Source organism: Mandrillus leucophaeus, unplaced genomic scaffold, assembly GCF_000951045.1.
Source record: "Mandrillus leucophaeus isolate KB7577 unplaced genomic scaffold, Mleu.le_1.0 Scaffold1227, whole genome shotgun sequence".
Lineage (NCBI taxonomy): Eukaryota > Metazoa > Chordata > Mammalia > Primates > Cercopithecidae > Mandrillus > Mandrillus leucophaeus.
In genome coordinates, this window is record NW_012100621.1 from 318,488 (window position 1) to 332,380 (window position 13,893).

The 13,893-nt window shown below is 37.5% G+C and overlaps 1 protein-coding gene and 1 pseudogene across 1 annotated transcript; both read right to left on the bottom strand.

Moving 5' to 3' along the window:
- Positions 1-234: 234 nt before the first annotated feature.
- Positions 235-1,173, bottom strand: LOC105533134 (olfactory receptor 2L13). Its single transcript, XM_011971477.1, has one exon. The coding sequence runs from the start codon at positions 1,171-1,173 to the stop codon at positions 235-237; it is 939 nt and encodes a 312-aa protein (XP_011826867.1).
- A 7,871-nt stretch (positions 1,174-9,044) lies between these two features.
- LOC105533140 lies at positions 9,045-10,656 on the bottom strand (annotated as a pseudogene).
- Between the last annotated feature and the right edge of the window lie 3,237 nt (positions 10,657-13,893).

Genomic DNA, 13,893 nt, shown 5'->3' on the forward strand with positions numbered 1-13,893 from the left:
ATTGCATATAACATACTGACAATGTATACTATGTAATTAACATCTATGTTGTTAAAATTAATATTAATTATAGCATTGTTTTGAATTAAATATATTATTTAAATTTATTTGACTGCTTAAATGTACCTATTAGAAAATTTTAAATTATGTTGTATTTCTATAGGACAACCCTGCTCTAGGGTGTTCAAATCAACTTGGAAAGAGGAAATACGAAGGGAGTAGGGAAGGCCATGATTATTCTTTCAGGAAAGAGAATATCCCAAACACTCTTGTCATGGCCCCCAGGACTTCCTTATTCCTCAGGCTGTAGATAATGGGATTAAGCATAGGGGTAAGGATGGTGTAGAAGACTGCCAGGATCTTGTCTTCAGCTGGTGAGCGGAGATTCCTTGGCCGAAGATAGGTGTGGACAAAAGGTGCATAGTAAAAGATCACAACAGTTAAATGTGTCGAAATGGTACTTAAGGCCTTTTTTCTTCCCTCCTTTGAGTGCATATGATAGACAGCAAATAGGACTCGGCCGTAAGAAGCAGTGATGCCAATGAAAGGAAAGAGCAGATAGAGGCTTGTACTTACAAAAACCATATATTCATAGACCCAAGTATCTGTACAGGCAATAAGCAACATGGCTGGGACATCGCAGAAGAAATGGTCAATGGCCCTAGTCCTGCAGTAGGGAATATGGAGGGCATAGACTGTGTGTGCCAAGGAGTTGATGGAACCCAGTGTCCAAGAGCCTCCAATCATCTTCATACACATCATTTTACTCATGCGGAGGGGGTAATGCAGAGGATGGCAGATGGCCACATAACGGTCGTAGGCCATGGAGGTCAGGAGTAAGCCTTCAGAACCTGCCATGGTGAGGAAGAAGAAGCTTTGCACACCACATCCCAGGAAGGAGATGCCTTTCTGGCCAGAGAGGAAGTTGTACGCCATCTTGGGGACGGTGGTGGAGATGTACATCAGGTCCATGAAGGAGAGCTGGCTGAGAAGAAAGTACATGGGTGTGTGGAGACGAGGATCCACGTGGATGAGGTGAATCATGGCCGAGTTACCCACCGAGGCCAGAAAGAATATGAGGATGATAAGGCACAAGAGGAATATACCAGTTTGATTTGGGGGAAGCAGACCCAACAAAATGAAATCATTTGAAGTGTGATTCCATTTCTCCATGAAAACTTTCTGCTGTAACTGTGTCAAAAGAGAAATAGAAACAAAAGCAAAGCAGAAAACATGAAATGAAACACAACAGAAAAACAAAAAGGAACTGAGTTTATCAATGTTTGTTTAGAATGAGTTGTTTCTCCACTAACACTGCAGGTTTTGTTGACTCAATTTTCATATCTGAATGGAATGTTCCCTACCCAATTGTTTCTGGTAAGCATCTCAGGAAGTCACAGATACATGTGAGGTCTTTCAGTAGAAAGTCTAGCCCTGTAGGCGGCAAGATAAAGAAGATAATTAAAGCATTCCTTTCTAGATAACTCCTCGCCAGTTATTGGGGGAACCACCCCCAATAATTCAACATAGCTTCTTTTCTATTTTCCCTAAGTGTCAGCTGGTCTGAGAAATAAAGGGAAAGAGTACAAAAGAGAGAAATTTTAAAGCTGGGTGTCCGGGGAGACACCACATGTCGGCAGGTTGTGTGATGCCCCTCAAGCCACAAAACCAGCAAGTTTTTATTAGTGATTTTCAAAGGGAAGAGAGTGTACAAATAGGGTGTGGGTCACAGAGATCACATGCTTCACAAGGCAATAAAATATCACAAAGCAAATGGGGGCAGAGCGAGATCACAGGACTGGGGCGAAATTAAAATTGCTAATGAAGTTTTGGGCACGCACTGTCATTGATAACATCTTATCAGGAGACAGGGTTTGAGAGCAGACAACCTGTCTGACTAAAATTTACTAGGCAGGAATTTCCTTGTCCGAATAGGCCTGGGAGCGCTACAGGAGACCGGGGCTTATTTCATCCCTTATCTGCAACCATAAAAGACAGACGTACCTAGAGTGGACATTTTAGAGACCTCCCCCTAGGAACGCATTCTCTTTCTCAGGGCTGTTCCTTGCTGAGAAAAAGAATTCAGTGATATTTCTCCTATTCACTTTTGTAAGAAGAGAAATGTGGCTCTGTTCCGCCCGGCTCTCAGGCATTCAGACCTAATGGTTATCTCCCTTGTTCCCTGAACATCGCTGTTATCCTGTTCTTTTTTCAAGGTGTGTCCATATTTCATATTGTTTAAACACACAGGCTTTATGAACAATTTGTGCAGTTAACACAATCATCACAGGATCCTGAGGTGACATACATCCTCAGCTTACAAAGATGATGGGATTAAGAAATTAAAGACAGGCATAGGAAATCACAAGAGTATTGACTGGGGAAATGATAAATGTCCATGAAATCTTCACAATTTATGTTCAGAGATTGCATTAAAGACAGGTGTAAGAAATTATAAAAGTATTAATTTGGGGAACTGATAAATGTCCATGAAATCTTTACAATTTATGTTCTTCTGCAATGGCTTCAGCTGGTCCCTCTGTTCGGGGTCCCTGACTTTCCGCAACAACCAGTCACATCACTTATGAGTTATCGGCAAGTCACAGGAACTGAGGAAGGCAGGAATACCTACATTCCCCAATGTTTTTATCTAATAGGGCATAATTACAATAGAAACTGGCATGTATGACTCAGAAACTTTCTATATGCTTAAATTATAAGTACTGAATTACCTAACCCTCTTCTTCATCTTTAATTTCTGGTCATTCCTCCCCAGCTGACACTATTCCAGCAAGATAAATCTCAATCCTCTCCTTGATACTCTGCTTTTCATGTTCCTGACAGGCACTTCTGTGCCTTTCCTGAAAATGTACCCACAATGCAAATCGCTCCTTGAACTATAAAGGTTTTGTAAGTCTGATAAGATTCACATTAATTTTAAAATATTATTTAAATATTCTCTCTTCCCTAATAAGGTTTTCAGATGTTGAAGACCTACAGAACTCAATATCAAATGCATGGATATTCGCATACAATATTCTTTCCTTCATGTAAGTAAATTATACATAGTAAACCTCACAGATTGCATAGTGGGTTTATTTTATTTTTTTTTAATTGTATTTGCCACAGCTGGAAGCAAAAAGTAGTATAATGGAAATATAACAGATCAGTAAATTATATAAAAAATATATATATATATACACACACATATACACATGTATGTGTGTATGTACATATCTACCTATCCATTGTCTATTTATCTATACTATATATAGGAGTCTTTGAGGTACCATAAATTATTTCAACTCTTCTTCACGTTATTTATTACAACCTTTCCACAACATAAATTCTGTGAATTTAGGCATTTTATCTTCAGTTTTCAAGTATTTAAAGTCGTATTTATAGATGTAAATAATAACCTTCTCAAATACTGTTAGTGATAGAATCACATTTTGATCCTGTGTAGCAGCTTCAAATTTTCAGTCATTTCAGTACCCCCAATTTAGTAATTATTTGGTAAATGCCTTCCTGTGTGTAAAACACTTCAGTCAACTTAAATTCTGTAATTATTGCTGTGCTGCAAAAGATCAAGCCTACTTAAATTTTCAGACTTGTTTGAAGCATACGGAGATTAGAGAGGATGTTCGCTCTTTGTTCTTGTAGTCTGATTTTCAGTACCATAGGTGACAGTAGAGTCAAGCACCTGCAAATCTATTCAACTGGAAAAGCCAGTGTGAGTAGGAGGACATTTGTGATTTATGACTTAAGTATGTCTTCCTTTCTGAATTCCTTTACTTAATCCAGGTTTAAATCCAGGGGAAGAAATGTGGCAGCAGGATCCCATGAGGTGTGTCCAATACCAAGCCCTGAACAGGCTGACTTGGGTCTAAGTTTATGTGTTCCATCCTGGAGTTGTTTTGAAGGCAGACATTTTGATTCTTTCTTGCATAGACCACAGCCTCCGAGTATGCTAAAGATTGTTTTATGGCACTTACTACAATAACGATTTTGTTTCCAAAAATGGAAAGGTGGCATGTTGTTGGGCAATGGAAGAGAATAGCTACTTTTAGGATCCTGTGAATCTGAAACTTGAAACTTTTAGGTCATGAAATATTGGAGTTTGAGTTTAGGATCTGTTTCCATTGATGTCCAGCAGCTTTCCTTGTTAGACATGGGACCTTATTTAATGCACCAGAATTACATGAAGCATCACTCTGTTGGTTACATTATTGCTGGGTAAATATTGTTCCTGTAGCTACCAGGTGAGTCTAAGATTAGTGACTGCCTTGGTCATTCTTGTTGATTTAAAGAATGGCACTGAGACAAATTAATATAGAAAGTGCATCTGGGCCAAGTTTGAGGGCTGCAGCCCAGAAACACTTCCTTGGGAAGTACCCTGGAGAACAAAGAAGAGACCCAAGTTTCTAAGGTAAAGAAAGGGAGGAATCAGGAGACGGGACAAATTCTAAACTTGTTAGTCAGAAAGTCTCACTGATTTCAGAAACAACGTTGATCAGTGATTGGTTATGCATTATTTAACTATAGGATATGTGGTATAGGCATTGATAGGTTAATTCATGGCTAGTGGACACAAGTCAGTCTGCAGCCCCCATAGCACGTAGCTTCAGAAGATGATTACCTCGCTCAAGGAAGAGTGAGATGTGACTGCAGCCACATTTCAATGTCTCTCTGGGCCTGATAGTTTAAAGGGGGCTTGCATTCCTCAGGAAAAAGAATTTTTTTCTTTCTCATTCTAAAAGATACATTGATGAAATTTATAGAGTTAAAAAAAAGCCCTCATTTCATAGGAACTAATAGCGTAAATGTAGCAACTGTAGGGTCTTGAATTTATTTTGCAAATGTTATGAATAGTTAACTCATAACACTTTTAAAACTCCTTTAGAGAATCAGCAGGAGACCAATAGCATATTGTCATAGACTCAGCTACCTCAACGGCAACAATGTATAGGGCAGCTGTAAAGAGAATTCAGAGTTCTGCGTGTTCAGCACATAGCAGGTCCTTAGTGTCACTGTAATTTGTCCAGTCCCTGTGTAAACTATGGAGAGTCCTCAGACCCAGAGAAATTGTCTTTATTAATGTCACATTGTTTGAGAGCTACACATAGTGCAACACTAACAAGTACATGTTACCTTGTTTTGCATTTTTACATTTACATTTGCTTTTCCAATTTGTTGTGGAACTGTCTATTCCCTGTGCAGCAGAGAGTTTCCTTATGATGGGAAAACAACATTTCCAAAATAGCTTTCTAGGTTAAAACAAACCCAAATCAACTCATACAAATTCTATTACCATGACTCACCTTGTCCAAAGTTCTTCAGTTTGTATAGTGGGAGAAAAAGCAGCTTTATAGTGACACCATCCTCTGCTAACATTCCATATATTACAGAAAACATGTAAACATCAAACTGTGTTCTGATAAGTCTATCAGACTTTCAATAACATTATGTCACTGATCAATAGTCCCTGCATTAAACCAGAACTCTTTCTGAAATGAGAATCTCTTCTTTATGTGCCAGAATTTATGAGGAAGAAATAGCAGATAACACTTTATAATATTCGTTCCTTACAGCTGCTGCAGCTAGTCATCCTCTTTACGGTGAAATCAGAAAACAACTTCACCAACTCTTGTGAAATATTTTTCTGTTTGCATAAGTAGTGCTTAGATAAGACCTCTTCCTTTTCTATTACCTCGTTTCAGTGAAAACAGAATAAGACATTTTATACTTAATTTCCTCAGGTTCTACCGTCAGAAGACGGAAGGATCAACTGCTGTACTTCATATGTAGAACCTTAATTCACTAACCCTTAGATATTCCTCTTTCTCCTCTAATTGATCTCCAGTGTCCAAGTCCATGGGGGCCAAAACCTTGGTCACTTCACTTCACTTCGCTGATTTCAGAATCAACTCAGTTCTGAATTAGGGCAAATCAACCAACCCAATCAACTTTGCTGCATTCAGCTGTTACTAGGAATCAGACTGAAGAGGGGTGTATTTAATATTCCAGAACATGACCTCAGAACTGTAAGAGATGTTAAGTTATGTTTATGGAAATTATCTCATTTTGTAAGTTAGAGAATTCTTTTTTTACTCAGAATATTTAGCACCTGCTTTTTGTAAGTTAGAGAATAATTGGCTAAATAATTTAAGAAACCTAAATGATTGTTCCTAAATGAAGACATTTTTAGACATGTTAAGGTCTCAAACACACATACCCACACCCACACACAGACATTTAATCACAGACAGTTATCATTTGAAATAAGTATGATATATCTGGAAAAAAATGCGGTCTATTCTTTTGTTTGTGTTAAACTTAGTAGGAAATTAAATACATGATTTATGCTGGTGTCACCCTGTATTTCTTTCTCTATAATCATAACTTGTGTTTCCTCAAATCAGATTGGCTCTCTTATGTTCAGTTTACATGAAGTATAATGTCTGCTGGTTAAATTTTAGGCTGGACTACCTGACTGCTTCTTCCAAATGATAAAACTTTAAGTATGTATAAACATGTGAACAGATTTTTGGAAAACATAAGAATTTTCTAAAATCGACAGATCCAAAAAACTGAAAGCCTTAAGACAAAATCCTGAGGACAGTATGGTCTCTGATTAATCTTCAAGCTTATAGAAAAGAGATGGATGTAGAGTGTATGTTACATTTTTTTCCGCCAACATTTAGCATTCTTAACAAGGTATCATTGGAGCTAGATGGGTGAGAAATGAACTTTACCTTGGCAAAGAGTTGCATGTATGGGGAATAAGCTACAGGATAGGTGACACATGTTTTCTCCACTTTCAAACATGGAATTAAGAAACTCATTACTAGAGCATTCCTCTTTGCGTACAATGGCAGATTTCACCCAAGATTGAAATACCCCTGGGTAAATTAGAAGACATACTTTCTATAATCATTCCATCATCATGGGAGTATTGGCCAAGAGACATTAAGAAGAGTTGCAGAAATTTCAGGTGCTTCATGATAGTGGACATAAGGCATTAGAAGTAAGATGATGAGGGAGGTAAGACATAAATCGTGGATTGCTTTTTCTGAAGAAAAAATATAGGTATTATTGTGTAGATGATATGAACTTTCAAAAATCTAAAAGCCAGTATGAAAAATGGAGAAAGATAATTTGTGCATAGTTGAAAATATTTTTACATCAAAGGCCACTAAAAAAAGTAAATCATTCTTATAAAAAGGAATTAATAAGACCTAAAATGGGCCAGGAGGTCTGCTAAGAATTGAGGATTCAGTAGGACATGGGATTAAAATAATAAAGTAAGTCATTAATTAAAAGAACAAAACCAGAAGAATGATATGACTCCAGAGAGTGGGCAAAAGTTAAAACTTCGGATACACACATGTTGATTTTTGAGTTGTCAGCAATATTTATTGATTTTGTAAATTTATTTATGATCAGCTCATGCAAGGCACCACTGACCTTAAGTCTGAATCTATGTGTGTCATGAAATTTTACAAGACCATAGATCAAAACAGTCAAGACTGGCCAGATGGGGTGGCTCACGCCTATAATCCCTGCACTTTGGGAGTCTGAGGCAGGCAGATCACTTGAAGTCAGGAGCTCAAGACCAGCCTGACAAACATGGTGAAACCCTGCCTCTAATAAAATACAAAAATTAGCCTAACGTTGTAGTGCCACCTGTAGTATCAGCTACTTGGAGGCTGAAGCTTGAGAATTGCTTGAACCTGGGAGGCTGAGGTTGCAGTGAGCTGAGATCATGCCCCAGCACTCCATCCTGGGCGACAGAGCAAGTCTGTGTCTCAAAAACTAAAAAAAACCCAGACAGGACTAATTACAAATACATCTGTAAACGTCATTAAGGTTCTTATCTTTTCTAACTCTTAAGTTATAGCACACCACTGTTGTTATTCAAAGGAATTAAAATAACATTAAAGGATCTCTTATTTATGAAGAATCCCAATATTCACAAATATTAAAATAAAAAATCATTTATATTTTGTCAATGACATACTTTTACATTTATTTTACAAAAGGGAAAATCTTAGCTCATTTTATTTAAACTTAAGTAGTTGTTAATAAGATGGAAAATAATTTTTCAACGTTTGTTATTTGTTTTGATGATCATTCCGTTTATTGAAAGACAGAAACCTGGACTGATGTACTCATAAATTTTATAATTTACATATTAATCTTTGCATGTATATATGTTTGTATTTATGTTGAGGGAAATTTTACACATACAGGAGGTGCACAAATAACTATATTGTAACCATTTAAAAACCACTGTCAAAATATAAATAAATAAGATCAACACCTACTAGTCCCCACATATAGAATTAATAAATTATAATTGAATTTCTACAAGTTACCGAAACAGGTGAATGTAAAATATATCCTTAAAGACACATGGTTGATGCTGACTAAATGATACTTCCATTTTTTACATTTAAAATATAGCATTTTAAATTACAGACATATTGAGTTTGTGACAATATTTCATTAATTGTTATTTTTGAAAGTCTTAGAATTATACATTTTATTTTCTGTAAGTTTAATCTAATTAGGAAAAGCATTAGACAGAAAATTAAGTTCCATGGTTCATTATTTCACTCAAATATTCAACCAGCATTATTGAGCAACTGCTATGCACTAGGCTGTGTTCCATACAGTTGATTACACCAGTGAGCAGAACAAGGATCTCTCATTGTGAAGTGAAAATTCTATGACAATAGAATGAAAATAAACAGTAAATACAACCAATGTGCTTATTATTTCACATACTAGAAGGTGAAAAGTGGTAAACAAAAATGTGAAAATGTAGCAGAGTAAGGAGGACCAGAAAACTGGGGTTCAAGTGGGAGCTTTACAATTTTTTAAAAGAGTGTACCTACTAGAAATGAATGTACCTACCAGAAAAGAAGGTACCTGCTAGAAAAATTTTAATTATGTTATGTTTCTATTGGACAGTCCTGCACTAGGGTGTTCAAATCAACTTGGAAAGAGGAAAGAAAAAAAGGGAATTGGGACGGCCATTATTATTCTTTCATGAAAGAGAGTATCCCAAACACTCTTGTCTCAGCCCTCAGGACTTCTTTATTCCTCAGGCTATAGATAGTGGGATTGAGCATGGGGGTAAGGATGGTGTAGAAGACTGCCAGGATCTTGTCTTCAGTTGGTGAGCAGAGATTCCTGGGCCAAAGATAGGCGTAGGCAGAAGATATGTCGTAAAACATCACAACAGTTAAATGTGTTGAAATGGTGGTGAAGGCCTTTTTTCTCCCCTCCTTTGAGTGTATATGATAGACAGCAAATAGGACTCGGCCATAGGAAGCAGTGACACCAACAAAAGGAAAGGAGAAAGAAGCTCGTACTTACAAAAACCATATATTCATAGACCTAAGTATCCATAGAGGCAATAAGCAACATGGCTGGGACATCGCAGAAGAAATGATCAATGGCCCTAGACCTGCAGTAGGGAATATGGAGGGCACAGACTGTGTGTGCCAAGGAGTTGATGGTTGCCAGTGTTCAAAAACCTAGGATCATCTTCACACACATCATTTTACTCATACGGATGGGATAATGGAGAGGGTGGCAGATGGCCACATAACGGTCGTAGGCCATGGAGGTCAGGAGTAAGCCTTCAGAACCCACCATGGTCAGGAAGAAGAAACTTTGCACACCACATCCCAGGAAGGAGATGCCTTTCTGGCCGGACAGGAAGTCGTGCGCCATCTTGGGGACGGTGGTGGAGATGTACATCAGGTCCATGAAAGAGAGCTGGCTGAGAAGAAAGTACATCGGTGTGTGGAGACGAGCATCCACGTGGATGAGGTGAATCATGGCCGAGTTACCCACCGAGGCCTGAAAGAATATGAGGATGATAAGGCACAAGGGGAATATTCCAGTTTGATTTGGCGGAAGAAGACCCAACAAAATGAAATCATTTGAAGTGTGATTTCTCCATGAAAACTTTCTGCTGTAACTGTGTCGAAAGAGAAATAAAAACAAAAGCAAAGCAGAAAACATGAAATGAAACACAGCAGAAAAACAAAAAGGAACTGACTTTATGAATGTTTGTTTAGAATAAGTTGTTTCTCCTCTAATACTGCAGGTTTTGTTAAATCAACTTCTACATCCGGATGCAATGTTAGCTTTCTAGTTGTTTCTGGTAAGCCTCTCTGGAAGTCATAGATACATGTGAGTTCTTTCAGTACAAAGTCTAACTCTGTAGGCAGCAAAGATTAAGACAATAACTAAAGTATTACTTTCTAGATAACTCCTGGCCAGCCAAATCACGCATGAGTTATCAACAAGTCACAGGAACTGAGGAAAACAGGAATACCTACATTCCACAATGTTTTAATTTAATAGGGCGTAATTACAATAGAAGCGGGGATGTGTGACTCATAAACTTTCTATAGGCTTAAATTATAAGTACGGAATTACCTAGCCCTCTTCTTCATCTTTAATTTCTCATCTTTCCTCCCCAGCTGACACTACTCCAGCCAGACAAACCTTGATCCTCCCATTGATACTCTGCCTTTCGTGTTCCTGACAGGCACTTCTGTGCCTTTCCTGAAAATGTGCCCACCAGTGAAATCACCTTTTGAACTGTAAGTGTTTGGTATGTCTGATAAGATCCATGTTCATTATAAAATATTATTTAAATATTCTCTGTTTCCTAATAATGTTTTCAGATTTGAAGGCCTACAGAACTCAAAATCAAATGCACAGACATTCGCATACAATATTCTTTTCTTCATGTAAATAAATTATACATAATAAAGGTCACAGATTATATAATAGGCTTTTTAAAAAAATTGTGTTTGCCACAGCTGCAAGCAATAACTAGTGTCATAATGGAAATGTAAAAGATGAATAACTATTATAAAATTACATTTGTGTGTGTTTGTACATATCTACCCATTATCTCTCTATCTATACTATATATAGGAGTCTTTAAGGTGCTACAAATTATTCCAACTGTTCTTTACATTATTTATTATAATATTTCCACAAAACAAATACTACATATTTAGGTGTTGGGAGCAAGCCCCCCTAAATCTGGCCATAATCTGGCCACAAGACTGGCCATAAACAATCTCTGCAGCACTGTAATATATTCATAATGTCCCTAACGCCCAAGCTGGAAGGTTGCGGGTTTACAGGAATGAGGGCAAGGAACACCTGGCCCGCCCAGGGCAGAAAACCACTGAAAGGCATTCTTAAGTCACAAACAATAGCATGAACGATTTATGCGTTAAGGGCATGTTCCTGCTGCGGTTAACTAGCCCAACCTATTCATTTAATTAAGCCCATCCCTTCGTTTCCCATAAGGGATACTTTTAGTTAATTGAATATCTATAGAAACAATGCTAATGACTGGTTTGTTGTTAATAAATAGGTGGGTAAATCTCTGTTCAGGGCTCTCAGCTCTGAAGTCTGTGAGACCCCTGATTTCCCACTTCACACCACTGTATTTCTGTGTGTTTGTCTTTAATTCCTCTAGCGCTGCTGGGTTAGGGTCTCCCCGACTGAGCTGGACTCATCATTTAGGCATTAGAATCTTCATTTTTTCAAATATTTAAAATATTATTTAGAGATGTAAAGAATAACCTTCTCTAATACTGTTAGTAATGGAATAAGATTTTGAACACTTGTAGCTGTTTCAAATTTCTAGTCATTTCAATACCACTAGTTTAGTAGTTATTTGGTAAATGCCTTCCTGTGTGTACAATATCTTATTCAACTTAAATTGTGTGATTGTTGCTCTTCTGCAAAAGATCAAGCCTACTTCAATTTTCAGACTTGTTTGAAGTATACAGAGATTAGAGAGGATGTTCACTTTCTGTTCTTGTGGTTTGGTTTTCATTACTGTAGATGACCGCAGAGTCAAGCACCTGCAAACCTATTCAACAGGAAAAGTAAGTGTGAGCACTAGGGCATTTGTGATTTATGGCTTAAGTATTTCTTCCTATTTAATTAGGTAAAACAACAAAATTCAGGTTAAATGTTAATAATTGAGAATAAAGAAATCAAAAGTCCAAAAATAAATAATGTTCCCTTTCTGGAAAGTTTGTCTAGATTTTTATGCCGAGGCCTTTCCTTGGGATTTTAATTTATGGCTCACACTTTTATAGTCTCTCTCGCTTTACACCAACTCAAATCTGGCAATTTGTTTTTTTCTTCATGGAGTCATCCAAGTGGCATTAATTATCATTGTGGCAATTCTTATATTCCCAATACCTGGGTGACTTCTTCCTCTACTTAGGCTTGGGGTGAGATGTCGTGTTTTATGAGTGATCTTCTGACTGAGGGAGCTCTTGATGCCACATCCTGCTCAGCATATTGATTTGGATAGACATCTTGGGTTATTTATTTTTAAACTTTTACATCAAAAAAAAATTATTAGTTTGTTGCCATGATTTACATGTAGTAACTGAAACTCAACTTTTACTCCATATAAGCTTGAGTAGCATTAATACATTTGTGAAAGAGAGCCTGCCACAGAAAAATGCAAATGCATTTTTATGGCTGCCTAAGGAACAGTCACAGTGAAAAGCTGGGAACATGACAGGTGCAGTGTAGCATTGGACATGGATGCCAGATGGGATCACAGGCATCCTCTGCTTGTAGATCTTTAGAAATAAAAACTGATCAGATAGAACATCTAAAAACCATCATTATGATACATTCATTTCTTCAAAAAATGTTCAATGAGTTTCTGTTTTATGACAGTGCTACTGGCTACTGGAATGCTTTGATGATTAAAACACAAAAGATTTTACAATATGTAATTAAAATATAGTTGATTATACAAACAATAGACCAACAAACTCAAACATGAAGTTTGATGTTGTGTAGTGATTAGAATTCTAAAGAAAACTAAAGGAGCAGAGGGATCATTGGACTAAACAAAGAGATTCAGAAAGTACTACAAAAGACTTTTCTAATTTCCAGGCCATGTATGATAAAGATTGACTTTAACTCATCTGGCCACAGTTTATCAGTAAGAACTATCCTACTCATTTAGTTCCAAACAAATATTTGATTCATTTTATCAGATTAATGTGTTGGGCGTCTTCTATGCAGTAGTCACTGAGTGAGGCAGCGGAGATAGAATGATTCATCAGGTGCTGTCACATCCCCGAGTGGGTGACCGACTGTCCTGATGTGCCCAGGCCTTAGGGGATCCCCAGCATGCCCTGGAAATTGGAAAAGCCTTTTGGAGTACTTTCTGAATTCCTTTGCTTAATCCAGGTTTAAATCCAGGGGAAGAAATGTGGCAGCAGGATCCCATGAGGTGTGTCCAATACCAAGCCCTGAACAGGCTGACTTGGGTCTAGGTTTATGTGTTCCATCCTGGAGTTGTTTTGAAGGCAGACATTTTGATTCTTTCTTGCATAGACCACAGCTCAGAGTATTATAAAGATTATTTTATCGTAGTTACTACAATAATGATTTTATTTCCAAAAATGGAAACCTGGCATGTTGTTAGACAATGGAAGAGAATAGCTACTTTTAGGGTCCTGTGAACCTGGGACTGGAAGCGTTTAGGTCATGGGACATTGTAATTTGAGTATAGGATCTATTTCCATTGATGTCTAGCAGCTTTCCTTGTTAGACATGGGACCTTATTTAATGCACCAGAATTACATGAAGCATCACTCTGTTGGTTACATTATAGCTGGGAAAATATTGTTCCTGTGGCTGCCAGGTGAGTCTAAGATTAGTGACTGCCTTGGCCATTCTTGTTGACTTAAAGAATGACATTGAGGGAAAATTAATGCAGAAAGTTAATTTGGGCCAATGTTTCTGGACTGCAGCCCAGAAACACTTCCTTGGGAAGTACCCTGGAGAACAAAGAAGAGACCCAAGTTT

What these genes read in the sequence shown, in the direction of transcription:
- LOC105533134 (XM_011971477.1), bottom strand. Translation starts at nt 1,173, where the DNA reads ATGGAGAAATGGAATCACACTTCAAATGATTTCATTTTGTTGGGTCTG.